The 21941-nt window shown below is 38.9% G+C and overlaps 1 protein-coding gene across 2 annotated transcripts in view; it reads right to left on the bottom strand.

Moving 5' to 3' along the window:
- The window catches only part of LOC122801015 (NACHT, LRR and PYD domains-containing protein 1a-like), a 1015111-nt gene that overhangs the window by 205011 nt on the left and 788159 nt on the right, over positions 1-21941 (bottom strand). For both annotated transcript variants that reach the window (XM_044070467.1, XM_044070468.1), the window contains one exon: positions 11480-11621. In XM_044070467.1, the coding sequence (XP_043926402.1) occupies positions 11480-11621 (142 nt within the window). The remainder of the gene's footprint in view (positions 1-11479; positions 11622-21941) is intronic.

The raw sequence follows: 21941 nt of genomic DNA, 5'->3' as shown, positions 1-21941 counted from the left end.
TTAGCTGAATGGGCACAACGTGTGTATGCACCAAATCTATCTATAAGAAAGTAACCTAGACCTTTAATAGTAAGGATGCAATCCTACCAGCAGGAAGAATTGATTTTGCCAAAACTGTGGCAGAAGGACAAAATACTAAAAAGTATGTGATAGCAGAGTATTTGTGGAGAATGATTACTCATTGTACACCAGGCAAAAGATAAGTAAATTCATCCCTCTATTCAGAGAATGGCGGCATGAGATTCAAACTGCTATATCCAGCTGTCTTCAAGGTATTCTTCCCTGGAGGGACAAAATCATTTTTTGATGAAGTGCATGTGAAGGAGGAAATACAGAAGCTTGTCCAACAAAAACTGAGCTGTGAAACAGAAGGAGATTCGGCTTCTCACTCCTCTGGTAATAAGGACCACAGAGAGACTGCACCTGTGAAATCTTTTCCAGTATTTCAACGGAAAATGTTGGAGACAAGGAAGGGAGCATGAGAACTGACCATAAGAATCGAGAGTAAGTTGGAAATGAAGCAGAGGCAAGATCTGGCTGATACAGAAGAACAGTAATATAATCAATAACAATGTGGGATTACCAAGCATTAACTATATTTGTGAAATATGATAGCACAAGACAATCTGGAAACATTGGACTTCTTCAGAATTTGTTTTCTGAGTGGGGGACTCAAGTATATGCCCTATTTCATGTCATTAATGTTTGGAAAAAATGCTTTGGGGAGGGGAAGAGAGGGGAGAATGCTAACTGTAAGTAAAGAAAACACCTTATTTTCTAAATAAAATTGTATCTGTGTTGCATGGTTTTCTTTGCATGCTATTTTTGGGTGTAATGTGGATTGCAAACAGGTGCTTTTATTTTTCTCCCCTCTTCTCTTTTTTTTTTCTTGTGCAGTTTTGAGAAACAGAGGCAATGTAATGATTAACAAAAAAAAAAAAAAAAGAAGGGGGGACCTGGTTAAGGGGGCATGACAGAGTTCATACTGATGTGCTTTTTTTTTTCATTCTTGCATGGGAAAATGGTCGATTAATGCTTACCTTTGTTTTAAAACAGAGAGCAAGTAAATGAAAAAAGAATACTGAATATTATAATGTTTTTCTAGCACTTGCAAAAATGTATACTAAGTAGCATTTCTGCAGCATGTCTTCATGGAGACAATCTGGTAAAGAGAAACTGGAGACAGTCTGGTGGAAGGGGAGTGGCTGAGGGAAAAGAAAAAAAAAACATAAGAACAGAGAAACTAGCTAGGACATAAAGTTCCTGAAAACAATCAGGGGTTTTCTCCAGGTTTGACAGCTTTAAAGATAATACAAAACCAGTTAGACTTGCCAGTTAGACTTGGAAGTAAAGTTCTCTCAGGTTTTTTTTAAATGCAATTGGGATATTAATATATACAGGTGCTTTTGTTTTTCTTGTTCACCCTTCTTCTCTCTTTTTGTTTGTCCAGTTTTGAAAAAATGTAGGTACTGCAATGAAAAAAGAATGAGGAGGGGAGGAGATGGGGGGAGAGCACAAGGATCTGGTTAACAGAGTATGACAAGATAAAAATTGTTCTTTTCTCCATGCTTGCATAGGGACATGACTCGGTAGAAACCATAGGTGTTATCCAGTAACAAGTTTATTACAAAGCACGTAAATGAAAAATAATATTGAATACTGTAAGTCTTTCTGATAAACAAGGTACCCTTAGCAGTTTTTTGTCTGGTCTGCATGCCACTAGAAGACAATCTAATAAAGAAAAATGGCTCGGAAAAAGTGTTTACTGAAGCCATTCAAGTGTTTTTCTCAACTGGGAGTTATATAGACATAAAAAATTAAATTGCATTTACTAATAGCATAGGCTGTACCATGCATCTTAGCATGACTAACCTTTCTTTTTGGTTAACTTTAGCCTGTCTGTGTAGCTATCAACTTAGATGTTCTAATTAGGAAGCAAAAACGTCAATATTTGAAGATGTACATAATTTTGTGTGTTACTGAAAAATTCATAGGTTTTAGGAGGGTTTTTGTTCTGTTTGACAGCTTTCAAAAAAACAAAAAGTTATGTAACACGTGACATAGGAGCAAATGGATATGACATGAAACAATTGTATAAAAGATCAACCTGCCTAACAGTACATATTTGTAACATAAAAGTTGGAACTGGGCATTTAGCAAAAGAGCAGTTATATATAAAAGGTGGAAATAATAACTGTACAAGAAAATGATGCTTTTTGTAATGTCTTTCAATCTGAATGGTCTTACAGACAAATATAAAAAAGAAAGAGTAGTGAACTATATTAAAAATATAGAGTGCAAATGTATGCTACAACAGACACATCTGGAAAGAACTGAACATGTGAATTTGGTAAAGAAAGGTTTTCAGGATGGTTATTCAGCAGAATATTTGGGGCAAAGCAAAAGAGGAGTACCTAGATTAATTGCAAGAGGAGCTCCCAACAGTGACAGAAGAGGGAATAAAAGATAATAATGGAAGATACATAGTACTAAGGAGCTACTGGCTAGGGAGGAGGATTATACTGGCATGCATTTCTATCCCCCATAAACTGCTGTAATGGAACATAAGAAACTTTTGGGAGAGCTAATCAGCTTTCAGCAAGGAATATTACTTATAGGTGGAGACTGGAATTTGGTTTGCAACAGTGAAGATGTCTCTGGGGGCCTAGAATGGATAATATAACAAGGGAGGGTTGAAGAAATTTATGAAAATGTTTCGCATGGAAGAGGTGAATTCAGCACTAGGAGTTTGGAGTGAATTTACATATTATTCAGCGAGATACAAAAACTGGGCTAGGTTAGACAGATTTTATATTTCACAGGAACATGTGCATTTAGTTGAAGGTCTTGAAATACACCCAATAACTATTTCAGATCATGCACGAATAATAACTAAAATAAAAATGCGAGGTAATGAAATGAAAACAAGACACTGGTGCATTCCCACCTACACGTTGAAAAGAGAGGAATTTAAGGAATGGGTTGTGGAATTAATTCAGGAGCTGCTAGAGAAGACAGAATTATCTTCTGTAAACATAGCTAAGGAGTGGGATAAAATTAAAGTGGAGTTTAAAACTAGGCTGGAAATAAAAGAAAGGGAGATATGGCTAAACAGTAACAAGAATTATTTAAAGGGATTGACAAACGTTAAAGTATTGCAAAATAGGGGGAATCTCTCAGAACAAGAAAAGGAGCAACTGCAGAATGCTAAACAGAAAACAAGGGATTACCTCGATAATATGCATGAGTTTAGAAAGACTGCTGTTAAGCAACTGTTTTTTGATAATAACTCTAGAGCACAAAAACTTCTAGCACAACAACTCAGGCAACAAAAAGTGGAAAGGGCAGTCGCCAAGCTTAAGGAGCCTATAACAAGGAAGATAACAAGAGATCCTGTAGAAGTATTAGAAATATTTTGGAAATTTTATGAAAATCTGTATAAAGCAGAGAAATATGGAAATCAAGAAAAGGTACAAACAGAAACATGCCAAAGTTAGCGGTAGATGAGGCTCAATTACTAACAGGATAGGAAGGGATGAGATAAAAATGGCTACGTATAACCAATCTACAGGAAAGTCCCCAGAAATAAATAGTATTCCTGTGGAAGTTTGGAAGTTAGGAGGGAAAAAATGATAAAGATCTGGAAGGTTTTGTTTAACAGTATTTTAAGAGGAGGAGAAGTTCCAGCATCCTGGAAGAAGGTGGTGGTAATGGTAATACCTAAGGAGTGTAAAGATCCATTGGATCCAACTTCATACAGGCCCATTTCAATACTAAACTATGACTATTAAGCGTTTATATATATAATGGCTAAAAGAATGGCAAAAGTGATACCAAAATTGATAGATATGGATCACTGTGGTTTCATGGAGGGGAGGCAAACATTTGACAATATTAACATGACAGTGATGATCCAGAGGGAAGCAGAATGTAAGAAAGTACCTCTTTTATTGGTGGGTCTTGATGCAGAGAAAGCATTTGACAGAGTAAACTGGGACTTCATGAGCAGGACAATGGAAGCATTTGCTATCCCTGATATAATTATAAGTTTGATTAGAAGAATATATGAGGGGATGGAGACACAAATTAAAGTGGGTGGGGTCCTCTCAAATAATTTCTGCTTGAGTAGAGGAACGCAGCTGGGTTGTCCGCTTTCCCCTTTGTTGTTTGCATTATATTTAGAACCACTGGCAAAGAAAATAAGGGACTCAGAAATTCAAGGATATAACTGGTATGGTAGTCAGGAAAAGCTGGCTCTATTTGCATATGACATTATTTTATGCATGACAAAACCAGAAAGGGACATTACAGTGTTGTGGAACATTTTAAGACAGTTTCAAATTTTCTTGGGATAGAAAATTAATGAAGCTAAGACAAAGGCAGTAGCTGTAAATTATGTACCCACACACGAATTGGTCCAACAATATCCATCTTTATGGGGACATGATAAAATGAAGTATTTAGGAGTATGGATTAGAAATGACTCTGTGGTGACAGCTAAGGATATGTGGGAAGAGAATAAACAGAAGATAATGCAAAATTGGGAAATTGGAAGTTTTGTCATATGGACATGGATACTAAGATACAAGCCATTAAAATGTTTTTAGTCCCTTTAGTCTTATACACAGGTTAGGCATACTTTTACCAACCGCAGAAGTTGTGGATAGCAATTAAAAAGAGTTGAAGGATATTATCTGGGAAGGGATGACAGCAAGGGTCAAGTGGGATAAGCTGATTCTACCAATAGAACAATGTGGACTAGGATTACCTAATTTGAGAGGGTATTTTAGAGCAACACAGTTAAGGCTCTTATACATAGCACAGGCAGAAAACTATAATGCAAAGTGGAAAGGGATGATACTGACGCAGGGAGGAAGCTCAAGAAACAAGGAGAGATTGGGCTTTTGGATGCAAACTCTTAAGGAGAACAACCAAAATCATACAGAATATTATATTCATAACACAGTAGGAAGTATTCCAAGAACCAAATCAGCATGAGAATAGAGAAAAGAGATTTTGCCGATAGAGGTGACTGTGGCCAGGGATACAGATAAGCGGCAAGAGGGGGCTGGAATTTATTGGAGAAAACTGGCAAAGGAACCAAAGTATTGGGAGCAAATAAATAGAATGGGAAGAGGCCAAAAATGTATTTGGACTTCAGGTTAGAGATTGTCTTCCCTATCAAGGATTGATATCAGAGTATAGGCAAAGGGAAAGACATAGGGGGGATCCTAAATGAAAGACCAGCACTGGTAGAGTTTTTAATAGAATCTAGAACAGAATCTGCCGTTAAAAAAGGAATAATTAGTAAAGCATATAAAATACTGCATGATAATTATAAGAATCAATCAGAGGAGCTTAAAAAGGATTGGGAAGAGAGACTGGATAAGCAATTCACAAAGAGACAATGGGGGTGTGTGTATATCTTCCAAATATGCAACAAAGTTTAGAAGATTTAAATGTTTACATATGTATTTTTATACCCCAAGTAGACTCCAAATAATTTTTCCTCAGGTAGACAGCAAATGTTGGAGGTGTGAGAGGCAAGAAAGAAGTAGCTGGGAACATGTTTATTGGAGGTGTGATGAGCTGGCAGACTTTTGGGATTAAACCAGAGAACTTGTAGCTGTCAGGCAACTATGCTACCAGTGCACCACTGCGGACTGCTCTGTCGGAGTGCTGGGTGAGCAGATTGGACTGACTGGGGCAATGATGTTTTTGAGGTTATGCTACAGAATCAGAATTGCCTAGACAGAGTAAAGCCTTAATGAGTCTAATTATGGTGGCTGCCAAAAAAAACAATTGCTAGAAAATGGAAATCCAAGTCTAGACCAACTTTACCAGAAGCAGTGAATACAGTAACACAGATAAAACAACTGGAATCGGGATCTTTAGAAAAGGGAAGGAGCAAACTACATATAAAAAAATGGGAATTGTGAAAACAGTATATGCAGACCAGGAACGAGGTTTAAGAGGCAAGATTTGAATGAGCTATATAATGCTTAACTGACAATGACTAGACGGTTTAAAAGTGATTTATAATGTTTACAACTACAGTTGTTTCAATGTTGTCTGTGATGTAAACTGTTTGCAGCTAAAGTAATATCATTTTGTATGTTTTTCATTTATATAAATTTAAGATTGCCTTTGCCATATGTGGAAATTTAATAAAGATGTTGGGGAAAAAAACTATATGGAAGCAAAACAGTCACTGTATAGAACTAACTGGAGTGATACATTCAGTGGAAAAACTGCAGAAGGAAAGTGGCAAACTTTAAAAGAGAAATTATTTGAATGCAAAAAAATAAAAATAAAAAAAACATTTAACATCAGGATCTAGGTGCACAATGTCAAGAGGATGTACTTCCATAAGAACAAGATACTTAATTAAGGAGAGAGATAAAAATATAAGAAATGGGCATACAAATGAAACATAGTGTTAGACAAAATTGTGAAAAATTTGAAGAAAAATTTTATATAAAGATATTGAACATAATAAGAAATGGTTTTATACATAAATAAGGTGGTAGAAGTAAAAACTGATAAACTGTGTGTAGATCTTAAAATGTATTTTCAAACACAACAGATTAAAAAAAAGATACAGTACCATTATATCTATTATTCACTAGGTCATGTAAGTATGGGAAAATTCACTGAGGTTGGAGGCATGCACTTGTTAAACCTATCTTTAAGGGAAAGAGGAATAGGACAAACCAGAAATCATGCATACCCATAAGTTTAATTTTATGATGTGGAAAAATAACTCTGTACTATAATAACAGCTATAAATTAAACATGTGCTGTGATCTAATTTATTTTCACTTCAGTATTTGATAGGGTCATACATAAAAAAGATCAATAAATTAGTACAACTAGGTACTGATGTAATGTTAACAAGATGGGTAAATGTATGGCTTACAACAGGACATGGCACGTAGCCTACAGCAATTAGAAAGGTGACCCAGAGGGCTGTTTTCTAAACTCATACTCATTAGATTGTATTTTTCAGTATATGACTTGGACACATAATAACGCAGTTACATTCAGAGACCCAAACTTAATCCACTTGATATACAGTAAACTCTCAGTTAACCAGCACCCATGGGGAATGGTGGATGCCGGATAACAGTAGTTTCTGGTTGCTTAAGAGTTACTATTAAAAACAGACCTGACTAATACTGTACCCTATGCTATTTGTTTGGTTTGACTTGTTCGCAGGTTGGGAAGAAAGGGAATTTATTCCCATCTTCCTTTTTAAAACCCTAAAAACTTAAAAAAACTGTACTGTATTTCTTCGATTTTTTTTTTTTGCAGGTTGCCGGAGTTCCAGTTAACTGAGCGTTTACTGCGTATATATATATATATATATATATATATATATATATATATATATATATATATGTGTGTGTGTGTGTGTGAGTATATAGCTAGATAGATATAGATATATACATACACACACATAGCACATACACACCTATGTACATAAATATATACTGACATGTCATGGGAAAATTAATTTGTACAACTAATCAAGCTGATAAAATCAAATGAATGGATATAAACCTTCACACCTAAACAAAATACAAAATAAATATCCAAAACAGAAAAATATCCTTAAAAACAAATATTAAAAGAAGGAAACAATTTACAAATCAAGTATTATCATTCAGTCTTGGTGAAAAAGGAACTCTCAAGTTAATAGTTCAACTTTTCTCCGTACAGTCCAACAGTGAATGTTTATGTGTCAAAGACATGATTCCAACCATCATATCAATCCTAATGAAAATAAAAATGGCTGTAGGATGTGTACAATAATGATTAGAAAAGCACCAGAAAACTTTTATTTCTTGTATCCCTAAGATGTGAAGCCAGGCGCTGTTAAAAATTTCATGTCTGTGCTACACAGAAAGCTCCACACTAACAGACTGCCACATAAAAGACCCAATCAGAAACACAGATAATACAATGTTGTATACTACATTTCATGGTGGTATTTACAGTTGTAAAATAATGCAAACACCAACATAGTGAGCGCAGCTACCACAAAGGAGAACATCCCCATAACTCATAATCAATAGTGCATTAAACCTGTCTTTATGGTGAGAAACATTCAGACCTAATGTCTGGCCCATTCTATAACCAAATGTAAAAGCATCTGGTAAAATACTGCACAAAAACTGTCTTGTCTAAGGACATGTTAATATTTACTGCACACTTCCCTAATAAGATGAGTATTAGAGCCAGTATTAGTAGTAAAACATACATAATGTCATTGGACCTTGCTCCACTATTTTCTCCTCTATAACACAAAAAAACCTCTTCCAGAAACATTTCTACAGAACAAAATAAGCTCTTTGTATACTGGCCTCATTATAACCCTGTACTATGAAAGCTTTTGATAAAATCTTAGCCTTGTTTTCAAAAACATTATCAGTGTTACAAATATGTCTAATCCTTAAAAGCTGATGTGAAAAGAAAAATTAGGTACTTACCAAAACATTCCATCTATGTTGTTGATTTTCATTCCTCCTCGACTGACGGATTCAGATCCAAGGCATCAGATCCAACTTGGTGCCTTATAAAAGCGTGTGGCAATCAAAAACTCTCGAGCTTCTCCCTTACCCATAACGCATCCTCCCCATTACCTCAGATCTTGTTTGCAAGCACTAAAGAAAGACATGTACAATTTGGATGAAGAGAAACAGTGATAGAATCTCCTGGGGCTGTAAAGACGTAGGGATGCAACACAATTGTGATATCCTTTTGCTCTTCTAGAAGAAACCTACAAAAAGGTTGGGGGTTGGTGAGAGAGGAGTCAAGGAATGAAAATTCACAACACCGACGGAACGTTATGGTAAGTACGTAACTTTTTTATATAATGTTGACAATTTTTATTCCGTCATCGACTGATGGGACAGAGTCCCCAGCTACTAAGAACCCTGGGTGGATTCAAGGAAGGATATTTCTGAGCACCACTGAGCCAAAAGATGCTCTACCTCTGGACACCAAATCCAGCTTATAATGAGAGATAAAAAGTATAAGGGGAAGCCCAACTTGCTGCTGAACAAATATCATCCACTGAAGTTCTTGAGTGGAAAATCGAAGAGGTAGCCATAGCTCTGGTAGAATGAGGCCATACTTTGTAAGCCAAGGCCATTCCTGTCTTGTTATAAATAAAGGAGATACTAGTTAGTAAGCCATTTAGTTAAGGCAACTTCAGATACAGGTATACCCATCTTCAAACCAGCAAATGATACAAACAACTGATGATTTTTTTTGTATCTTTTCTCCTATGAAGATAGAAATGGAATTGTCTATGTACATCTAGCAGGTGTAGAAAATATACTTCTTTGTTGGAGTAGTTTGGAAAGAATACTGGAAGATTAATACATTGCTCGATGTTGATTTGTGATATCACCTCACGCAAAAAGGATCCATTAGTTTGTAAGGATACTCTATCATTACGGAAAATGAGATATGGAGGTTTCGCCGACAATGCCTGAATTTCCGAAAGTCGTATGGCAGTGGCGATGGCAACTAAAAATACGGTTTTCCAAGACAAAAATTTGAGGTCATAATCATGGGCAGACTCAAAAGGTGGTAGAATAAAGGACTGCAGTACCAGACTGAGACCCCATGGAGGCGTGGGATCTTTAAACTAAGGTTTAAGAAGAATTGTGCTGCACAAAAAGGCTTTACAGAGTTTATGAGTGGCTAGTGAGCGGCCATCAAATCCAGTGTAGAAATTAGAAATCACTGGTAATTGGACTCTTCACAGTTGAAGAACTAGTCCCCTGGTTAAAAAGCTGTGTCAAGAACTCCAGCATGTGATTATTTGGTGCTGAGAAGGGATCTATATACTTTTGAATAGTCCAATGTACAAATCTTTTCCACTTACTAGCGTAAAGTTTCCTAGTGGATGGCTTAAGGGAAGATATCAAGATGTGATGCACAGGAGAAGAGAGCATTGATTGTCTGGCTATTATAAGAATTGGAGAAACCAAGCTGTCAGCTTGAGGGTCGGAAGGTCTGGATGTGTCATTCCCATCGCCCTGGACAAGGGGGAAATCTGTGCATACAGCTTACATGGACTTAGCCAAGGCATTTGACATTATCCGCCACTCAGGCATCATTGAAAAACTCACCCAACTAGGCATCAACCCTTATATCATTAGATGGGTCAGTAACTGGCTCACTGATAGAACTCATATAGTCAAAACAGGGGAATCCACCTCCAACAGCAGACCTGTAACCAGTGGTGTTCCACAGGGATCAGTCCTGGAACCTCTACAGTTGGGAATCTATTTCTCCGAAGTACAAGCAAAAAATAAAAGCCTGTGGCTGAAAAAGTTTGCTGATGACTGCAAACTGGGAGTGATCATAGAATCTCCAAATGATGTCAACATCCTACAAGAAGGTCTTACACAAACAAATTATTGGTGCCAAAGTTATGGCCTTAAACTCAATGCAAAAAAAATGTATTATCATTCCTTTTGGCAAAAGTGATCTTCCTGCTAACTACCACATCAACAGCAACACCGTAAGTATGCACTCAGTGGTGAGAAACCTGGGCACACAGGTAGACAGCAACCTTACCTTTGATCACCATGTCTCCACAGTGGTAAGAAGGGCATTCCATATTGCTCATCTCATAAGTAAGGGCACTGCCTCCAGAAAAAAAGAAGTTATAACCTCTCTGCAGTCTTCCCTCATCAGACCAATAATTGAGGAGAATGGCCCTTTTGGTATGTACCTTTCTAAGCACCTGCAGCAATTGGAGAAACCACAAAGGTTCTTCACAAGGAAAATTCAATGTCTTCACCATCTGTCCTATGGGGATCATCTGAAATCACTGTCTCTTTATTCTTTTTCATACAGACTACTCAGAGGTGATCTCTGCCTTGCATATAAGGCAATCTCTGACCCTGCGTTATTGGAAATGCTTCATATCCAAAAGTCAAATGATACACGGGTTACTCACTCTAAATACCTTAACCTGGTATGTGACATTAATAAAACCTACTGAAGGGACAGATTTGCCTCTCAATGGTTACCACACCTTTGGAACAGACTCCCACTTCATGTAAAACAGAGCACCTCATTTGGCCCTCTTAAAACACAATCTGGACGATTGGATGGGTGACTGTAAATTCACCCCGTAGGTTCCACCTTTGTCCCTCTTGGACACGGGCAATAGATGCTGATCGTGGAAATAAGGGTAAGAACTTGGTTAGGCTTGTAAGGGTCCTAGGGCCATTAGCCTAGTAACTTCCTATGATCCTATGATCTTCTCTTTCCTCTCTTTACCAAATAACATAAAAATTACCATTAAACTCTCTATATAAATGTACCCAAGTTACTCCATACTGTTGCTGGCTTGTCGGAAACTGCTTGCATTAATTCAAAAGATTTAAAAAAGGCACATTCCCTGGCATATAACTATAACAAAGGAGGATAGCCTTCTGTACTTCTTACGTACATTCTCGTAGTGCCGCTGTCCAAATAATTTGATCTGAATCCACCTCTTCAAGTGAGAGTTTGAATGCATTAACCGGATGCTCCAAATACACTTCAATAAAATTCTTAAGCTTCCTCGAGGAGTCATCATGAAATTCAATCTCCTGAAAATGAATAAATAGTTTAAAATCAAGGAAAGTGAAAAAAATGCATTTAATCAAAATCAAGAATATGTTGGGGAAATACATGTTTCTACTAAATACTTAATTTAAATATAAACAGCATGTTAAAGAACTGTTTCACTACCACTATTTAGGTTTTAATTTACTGCACTGCAGTAATAATATGGTTAATAAAAGGGGCATGCTTGGCTGCATATTAAGCTACATATCATAATAAAAAAATAAATCAAGATAACCAAAAAGTGCTGCTTTTGATCAGAACAAATCAGAAAATAACCAAAAAGCTAAACATTTTTTGTGCCAGCTCATTTACTCCTTCTCTGACAACCACTGTAATCCAGTGGAAGGCTGTAGAGGAGTTACAGCCTATCTTAGCACTTACTGAGTACAGGGCAGAAGAACTGAACCTGAACAGTGCATTAGCCCATCACAGGGTGCACACACTGACTCAGTCTCACATAATAGACATGTGGGAAGAAACCAGAGCATTCAGCGAAACTCGCACAGATTCAGGTAATTTGTTACAACTGGTGAAATACTGAGCTCACACTATATCATATGAGTATGGTCTGTCCAGTAGCACTTGTTTAACCAAATCAACTGCATTCACATAGTAACCAGAATCACAGATTTCTCCGCACAGCCCATCTCTGAATGAATTTATCAATTTCAGTAGGCTGGTAAACACCCAGTTTGTAATAAATGCACTAAAATTTAAACAGATCCCCCAGAGAGTGATGAGACTTGACAAAACAATTAATCATTCCCTCATACTTTCTTAACATAGCAGCCAAAACCATTGCCTTCCCCATCAGTATTCTAATCAATCACTCCATCCAAGAAGGTTATATACCCCAACTTTGGAAAAAGGCTTTCATTGTACCCTTGCACAAAGGAGGCAATAATAACAATATCACAAATGTCCGTCCTATCACCATCCTATCCCCCATCTCTAAACTTCTTGAAAAATGTATCCATCTACAACTTCTACCCTATCTTTTAGGCAATAATTTACTAACTCCCACATAACATGTAATTAGACCCAATCACAGCACTATGACTGCCCTTCTTTCCTTCCTAGAGATAGTGAACAATGCCTGGGACTCTGGCTGTACTGTATCTACTCTCCTGCTTGATCTCTCTATGGCCTTTGATACCATCTCTCACAACCTTCTCCTTGCCAAACTCTCTAAACTAAACCTATCCCTTTCCTCTCTCAACTGGTTCACTAGTTACCTCTCAAACAGACAACAAGCAGTCAAATGGAAAAAAGCCACCTCCTCATTCCTCAACACCCCACTGGTGTTCCCCAGGGATCCATACTGGGTCCCCTCCTCTTCAATATATTCATAAATGATTTCCACCACTCAATCCCTAACGTAAATGTTATTCAATACACAGATGATTCAACTATAATCTGTTCTGCCATCTCCATCCCCACACTCTTAAAGCTAACTCAAGACGCATTCTCTACCACTGAACAACTGACGATAATCGCCTAGCACTCAATGCCTTAAAAAACAAACTAATGGTATTTACCTCCTCTAAAACCACCACTACAGATAGAAACTCATTTTCCAACACCAGCCAGAACAACACATCTCTCGAATTGGTATCTGAGGCCAAACTATTAGGTGTCCACATTGACAACCAGCTTAAATTCAACTCCCACCTATAAATAAACATAAAAAAAACCACCAGAAACTTGGCATGTTCTACCACCATAATCACTACCTCACTCCTTCTACTAAGCTCACTCTATCTACCACATTTCTCATCCCTTCTCTCCTTTATGGTGCCCCACTCCTAACAAACCTACAATCCTCTCTTAAGACAAAATTCTCATCTTGCTATAACAAAATTGCCATGTTTGCCACAAGTCTTCTACTTATCACTGTTTATCGCTTCACAAACTAAGTTGATTAGAACTGCCTAATTATCTCAACTACACTCAACTTACTCATGCACACAAACTCATTTTCAACCCCTCCCTCTGTCCCTCCCTTTCCTCAATCTTTAAAATGCACCTCCCAGAAAGACTCTTAAGATCTAACAATCAAAACCTAATAGAACTGTATAAACCCACTCATCCCCCTGGTAAAAATCGCCTATCCTTTGCACTTGCACGTCTACGGAACTCCCTACCACCATCCAAACTTACCACCACAAACCTCTCTTCCTTTGAAAGATTACTTCACTCACATCTAACATCTCAGTGGGAATGCTCCTGCTTTCACCCCACAGAATCCCTTCTCCTCTCTACACCTGTGCCAACTCTTTTACTTCAGTCTCCTAATTCATATATTGGCTTAGCAGGTACTAAGTCATTAGCAAATACACAACTTGTACTAGTCCCCTTCAGAAATTGTATTTCTAAATGCAATGTTTTTATTAGTATATGTACTTGCTGTAACCTAAAACTTTGATTGTAATTTTTGTTTTTTGGAGCTTTTCTTCCCAGGACTCCATTGAAAATGGGTTCTTCTTGGCCCAATGGACTATCCTGGTAAACCAACTGCAAATAAAATAAATAAAATAAAATAAAATAAATAAAAAACATATTTTAACAGGGGAAACTGGAATACAGGAGGTTAACTTGCAAAACTTCAGAAAAATAGCTGAAATTAAATTACTTTATGCCTAGGCCATAAAAAAGACCGTATCTTTCAGTTTCAGTGCAGCAACAGACAGAATGTCTATGCTGAGAAGTTTTCTGTATTGTCTTGGAAGTATTTTATTGTTTTACGACTTCCAGGATCTGTGAAGATCTGAGGAAAAGCCCTTGTCTATGTATTTTCAGAGGTGGAAACAAAATACTGCTAGCTTTCAGCAGTGGGGGTTTTACCTGGGATAGAGTCAGACAACAAGAAATGATGTCATTCTGCAAGCTGTCGCAGCAGTTAATATTTGAGATATTAATTTAAGAACTCTCTGAGAGAGACAGCATTCTGTACTCTGTATTGGACCTCACAAGATCCATTCACCACACCTCTGCCATTATCTGACTAAGTAAGACTACTAACAGTAGAATTCTCTCAGATATAGTCATTAGCTTAGATATTTTTCTTTAGTTATTTGAGACTGTCCTGCAATGTTGTTTTAAATATTTCCTGTGATTTTTGAACTCTGCTGTCACTGTAAATACATACTGAGTATTCTCTTGTTCTTTTAAAATGTTTTATTAAATATTTATTTAAACTTATTTTTAATTTATATTGGCTCAGTATCTGCATATACTAGTAGTTGATTCAAGACATATTTTCCTGTATGCAATAGCTATTTGCTCAGTTTATTTTTGTAATCTTCATATCTTTACCATCTCAAAAGTGCTTACAACTCTCTGTACTCTTCCTTTCTAGACCTAACACTACTCTTAAGTATTCAGCTGCTGGTACCACCTTTATCTTGTATCCAACCGGTGGACACATTGTTATAAGAAAAGCCCACACCGGGTCTGAACTGCCTGCAAACACAAACAGCTAAAGTTAACTTTGAGTATGTGTCTACCTGTTTGAGCTAATATTCATTATCCCCTGGAGAGCACTCTGCTTTGGCTTGTAAGCAGCCCCCCCCCACACACACACACACACACACACGCACACACTCATCTTCCATTTTCTCTTTTATTCCCTTCTGTTAGCAAACAGTATCCATAACTGATCAAATAAAGTGTGTTTGTTAATTTAAACTGAGACCACAGTAGCCTACTGATACAGGTTAGCCTATTTTTCCAGCTAAGAAATGAATTACAGCTTCAGAGCAGTCCTTGGTCAATTCTGATTGTTTCCTAAACACAAACTTGTCTTTGCTTGGATCTTGGCTCATTAGCAGCAGTACAAAAGAACTGCCTGCTCACACCCTTGTTCTCCCCCTCCTCTTCCCTGTTTATTACCTTAAGCCAATCCCAAAGTTAATAAATATTACCTGTGGCAGGCACCATTTTTAAAACTATAATCACCCTTTGAGCACTTTATGCTTAGCCCTGCCATAAAATTTACTAAAACTGCTTGAACTGGGGCTCAGCTAACTGATAGTTTGTGGAAATACAGGGTACCTACCCGAGTCTCCACATTTACTATCATATGTTCTTATATCAGTTTACTCTGTTACCTGATTGTTTCCAGCCCCCTTGTAAGAGCAACTAACAGGGTCTCTGCCCGCTTCGCTCCCCACCCTGCCCCCATTTACCACCTGCTCCCAGTGCTCCTAGCTATCCATCAGCATAAAAACAATGGCTATCTCTCCTCTGCTACTTTCCTAGACCTATCTAAAGCATTTGACATGGTCCCACACAAACAACTCATCTCTGTCCTCAATAACCTATCCTTCTCTCAATCAGTCACCAACTGGTTTCAGAGTTACCTGCCTGACTGCCAACAATCCGTTGTATGGCAGAATGACATATCTCCCCAACTACCTATCTCTATAGGGGTTCCCCAAGGATCCATCCACGGACCCCTACACTTCTCTATTTTCACCAATAATCTAGCCTCTTCCACCAAACATGGCACACTCATACAATACGCAGATAACTCAACCATCATCTGCTCAGCCCAGTCCCTACCCAAACTGCAAAACGTCACACAGGAAGCCTTTTCCTCTGTTGAAATTTGGTTATCCGATGCCCAATTAATACTCAACCCAAACAAAACTAAACTACTCATCTTCCAACTCACCAAACATACTCAAAACAACTCTCACTTTAACATCACAGCAAAAGACACCACTAAACACCCAACAAAACACACCGAATTGCTAGGAGTTGAAATAGACAATAAACTAAAATATGACATTCACATATTCATGACCATAAAAAAAGTCCACAAAAAAACGAGGAGCGTTATACAGAAATAAGCAAATTCTCACCAAAGCAACAAAGATTTCAGTAGCAAATTCCCACCTTATCTCCACCCTACTTTATGCCTCTCCAATATATACCAACCTAAGACAATGAGATCTAAATAAGCTCAAGACCTGCTACAACAAAATCACCAAATTCGCCACAGGGGCATCTTACCTTGGTCACCACTGTCTCTCTCTTGCTGAACTGGGCTGGCTTGAACTCCCTCACCTCCTTCAATGGTATCAACTTGCACTCGTCCACAAACTAGTAAACCATCCACTAAAAGTCCCATCCCTCCAGAATCTACTCCAACCCTATCGCGCCACCAGACCACTAAGATCCAGCAACAAAAATCACTTACAGGTCACTAAAGCCAATAACTCTGCTGGAGAAGCACTATTCTCTTGAGCCATAGCGAAATTATGGAACTCCCTCCCACCCACAATTACTTATGTACCATCATGCACCCACTTCAAAACTTTACTAAAAGCGCACCTAAAAACATGCTGACTATGCCCTTGCAACTCCCCCTCTAATATCAACAACCCCATCCACCCACTACCTTTCTTTCCACCCTACTAACTACCTTTTTACAGCTTGTGTCATCTGACTATCTGAAGGATTACTTGTATAAAAATAGACCGTTAGCTAACAGCCTGCATATCACTGCTGGAACCTGTGTCTAACAGAGCTCTTTTCAAACTATCTGGAAATATACAGTGCTAAGTATATATTTTTTGGTTCTTCAGAATTGTGTACTGTAAATTGTTGCTGGACTAATTTTATTCAGAGTTGTGCACTGTTATTTTTGATTCACTGTATAGTTTTTCAGATCTCTGCTGAAAGTGTTTTGTCCCACTTCCCCCTATTTTTCTGCTGTGTCTTAAGTTGGTATAACTGTTTTTACAACTTGTGTCATCTGGTTATCTGAATGATTACTTGCATAAAAATAGACCCTGTTAGTTAACAGTTTGCATATCACTGCTGGAACCCGTGTCTAACAGAGCTCTTTTCAAACCATCTGGAAATATACAGAGCTAAGTATATTTTTTTTGGTTATTCAGAATTGTGTACTGTAAATTGTTGCTGGACTAATTTTATTCAGAGTTGTACACTGTTATTTTTGATTCACTGTATAGTTTTTCAGATCTCTGCTGAAAGTGTTTTATCTCACCCACTCTCCCTATTTTTAGTTTGTTGTTTAAATTTGGTGGCTTTTGCAGTTGCCTGCCCCACTGTAGATTTGATCTGGGAAACTCACCCCAGACCCATCTCTTTACCACATTCTACCTAATATACTACTTCTGCACTTACTTTTAGTCACTTTTAATTTAATTGCATTTTTTTAAACTGTGTTTGGTCTAATATTGCTACATACTCAAGTGTGCTAGCTTGCACTGCATTTGAATTGTTTTTATTGCTGTTTTAGCTACTTTTCTGTAAAAAAAAAAAACTGTAAGCCTGTTTCCTACCTTTCCTGTAACTAGTGTAGTCCAGATACAGATTAGCTGTATCCAGGACTGTATGTAAGCTTCTGAGCTACCCCAAGCCTTTCTGTGTTGGAGGGAAGCCTTCTATCTTGTCAGTGGGAATGGTAAGCACTAGGTAACCAGTCTACCACATAAGGAGTGGTTCTGGCCCAGAAATTGTAGTTATTGGCCGTCTGGGCAATCTTTTCCATCTCTCTCAACTTTCTGATTTGAAAGCCTACATTTGCACTTGTTTCTTTCCTGTAACTAGTCTACTGCAGATACAGATTCTTAGTTTTAGCACTTGAATTTGCTTATTCGTGCTCAGCACTTGTTCAGAACATGTTGTAAGCACTAAATAAGCTAATTACTATAGCACTCAACCTTCCTCATTACCTAGAAGAAAACAGTTTTTGCACTTACTTTCCTCACTTGCTTAGAGGAAAAACAGCTCTTGTACACACTTTCCTCACTTATCTAGAGGAAAATATTTTTTTATTCAGGCATGTCCAAGGGTCAGCTCCCAGTGTTCTTTCCTGTCTATCTGATGAATCTGGGCATATTGGGGCAATGTAGAAGTTGCCTCATGTACACAGACAACCCTCTCCTCCTACCACCCAACACTACAACCTGTGAGAGATGCACTTATCTAGCCAAATAAGAGGTAAAGCTCTCTCTAACCAAGACTGAACTTGACATTCAAGAGAAGGTAAACACTTGCACCACACCACACTTATCACATAGCCTCACTAAATCTACACCACTAAAACCCACACATAGAAACACAAAAACATTCACGGAGGCTCTCAATAATAATCTGCCCAAGCAACAGAGACCTCCAAAGCAGAAACGCAAGCAACTTCCACCCCCCCAACACAACCCAAATGACATATAGCCCACAGACTCAGTGTGCCACTCAACCACAGAGAATACGGCAAAACAACGTATCCAACACACTAGTCATAGGTGACTCTATAGTCAGGCACACTGATGTCCCACTCACCAGGCTAAACAAGGAGAAGGTTACTGTCAGCTGCCTGTCGGGTGCCAAGATCCGCCACATAACGCACGCACTCAGGTCACTCCACAACATATACAAATATGACTCTGTCATTGTCCATGTTGGTGTGAAAGACCTGAGACATACCTCCCTGGACTACAAGAAAAGAGACATGGAAGAGCTCTCCGATCTTGTAGCCCAGACAGGTATGACCCTAGCCCTGAGTAGTATTCTGCCATCGCCCAGAATGATACTGCAGTACAAGGACAAAATGATTGATTTCAACAATTGGCTAAGCTTCTGGTGTCATTCTACGGGGATCCAGTATCTGTCTGCTTGGGATGACATGGTTGACAGACCATGATGCTTTGCCAGAAATGGCCTGCACCTGTCGCCCCGGGGATTCGGGATACTGGCTAAGGCTCTTGCCGCTCCTATAGTGCCTTTTTTAGGCAAGGTTCAAATGACAAATTCACCACCGTAACAGGAACAGACAAGAAAAACTGAGGGTAATGCTACTCAATGCTAGAAGTCTAAATCTCAAAATGCACTCACTCGAGGCACTCCTTAAAATGGAGAACATCGATATCTGAGCAGTGAAGGAGACCTGGTGCAAGGCTCCAGAGAGCACCCCTGCACTACCAGGCTATACTCATACCACACTTTTTGGCCATGTAACCTGGACCGGAACACCAAAGGCGGAGGTGTGTCCATATTCATTAGGGATATCCACACCTCCAGGCTAGCTGCTCAGCATAATGCATCTGAGGTTATCCAAGTGCAACTAACTCTGGGCAAAACTACAATCCAAATTGTAGCTTGCTACAGATCCCCCACCATGCCCCAGGATTCCCACTCCTCTTTTCTTGATGTACTGGAAACTATTACGGTTCAACCAAACACCCTAATAATGGGTGATTTCAACTACCCCACCATTAACTGGGAAAACTACTTGTGTACCAACTCCTTCACACAACGCTTTCTGGAATTCATAAACTCCAATACCCTGGATCAACTTATCCACACCCCCACCAGGGGCAACAATATTCTAAACCTAGTCATTACCAACATGAGTGACCGGTGTTCCACACCTGAAGTTAACTCCTCGTTGGTCCGATCCGACCATAAGCTAATCACCCTTGATATCCACATCCTGCCCCCACCCCACCCCCATTAAGGAAACCATGGTAAAAAATGTCTCCACAGCCAACTTCATGCTTCTTAATATAGAAGTGGTGAACTTCATGACACCCATGCAGATGGACAATACAGTTATGACTGCTGAATCCTACACAAATGCACTCTATAAGCACTTACACGAGTGCATGGATTGTGCTATCCCAAACAGAACCAAGATGCTATCCTCCAAAAAAAGGAAGCCAATCTGGTGGTCCCCTGCCATAAACAAATTGTAGAACAGAAGGAATAAATTGTTGCAAAAGAGAGTAAAATCCCATGAGTGGAGGAGCTCCCTGATCAACCTCAGTAAGAAGATGAGATCCCTTATAAGATCCTCCAAAGCTATCTACAAAAACTAAATTGTCACTGATTCTAAGGACAACCACAAAGCATTCTATAGCTATGTCAAGAATCTCAATGAAACACCCAGATCTGTTCTGAGTTACAGCACAATGGCACAAAAATTACAGAACCAACTGATATTGCCAACATCCTAGCAGATAGGTTCAGTGCTAACTTTACCCTCTTCCCACACCCCCTAAAGGGCCTATATCTATACAGGAAGAATGCACAGTCCCTGTAATCACAACTACGCAGATAAAAGCTGCACTCTCTAAAGCCAAAAACACAGCATCCATGGGACTGGACAACATCCTAGGCTGCATTTTACATGAACTTCAGATTGAACTGGTTCCCCACCTAAGAACCATGTTCAATCATAGCCTCATATCAGGCTTTGTGCCCACTGAATGGCGTACAGCAATAGTTATCCCACTCCACAAAGAGGGAGCCACCACTGATCCCAGGAACTATCTCCCTATTAGCCTGACGAGCCTGGTCTGTAAGGCCATGGAATGTATCATCATGGAACTCATAAACAAAGACATTGGTAACCTCCAAACTCTGGATCCCACCCAGTTCGGGTTTGTGAAAGGCAGATCATGCCTCCTAAACCTGATCGACTTTTTTGAGGCAGTCACCAAAGCCGTAGATGAGGGTAAGGTGGTCCACACAGCCTATCTTGACCTTGCCAAGGCTTTCGACACCATCCCCCATTCTGGAATTATAGCTAAACTCACTAAACTAGGTATAAATCCCTACGTCACAAGATGGGTTGCCAACTGGCTCACTGACAGAACCCACACTGTAAATGTTGCACACTCCAAATCTGACCTCAAACCAGTGACAAGTGAAGTAGCACAGGGTTCAGTCCTGGGACCTCTCCTATTTGGTAGCTACTTCTCTGAAGTACAGGCTAACACAGAAGGTCTCTGGCTAACGAAGTTCGCAGATGACTGCAAACTAGGAGCCATAGTCGAGTCCCCAAATGATATGGAAATCCTACAGAAGGGCCTTGCTGAGACAGATGCCTGATGTCAGAGCCATGGCCTTAAGCTCAATGCCAAAAAGTGCATTGTCATCCCCTTTGGTAAAAACTCTGTACCCATGAACTACTACATAGACAGCAGTCTACTTAACACCGAATGTGTGATAAGAGACCTTGGGACCCAGGTGGACAGTAGTCTGTCCTTTGATAGCCACATTGCCACAGTACTCATGAAGTCCTTCTATGTGGCACACCTCATCATAAAAGAGTTTTCATCCAGGAAAAAAGAGGTCATTGTTCCCCTCTACTCAACACTCATTAGACCCATTATAAAGTACAATGCCCCTTTTGAAATGTACCTCACAAGACATCTGCAGCAGCTGGAAAGGCCACAGAAGTACCTCACAAAGAGGATTATTGGCCTCAAACAAATGCCCTACACTGACCGTCTCAAAAAACTCCAGCTTTACTCCGTAGCATATCG

This window comes from Protopterus annectens, chromosome 4.part1 (genome assembly GCF_019279795.1).
Source record: "Protopterus annectens isolate FY-2018-M chromosome 4.part1, PAN1.0, whole genome shotgun sequence".
In the NCBI taxonomy this organism is placed as follows: domain Eukaryota; kingdom Metazoa; phylum Chordata; order Ceratodontiformes; family Protopteridae; genus Protopterus; species Protopterus annectens.
Note: the sequence above shows the minus strand (reverse complement) of the source record. Positions and strands in the feature narration are given on the sequence as shown.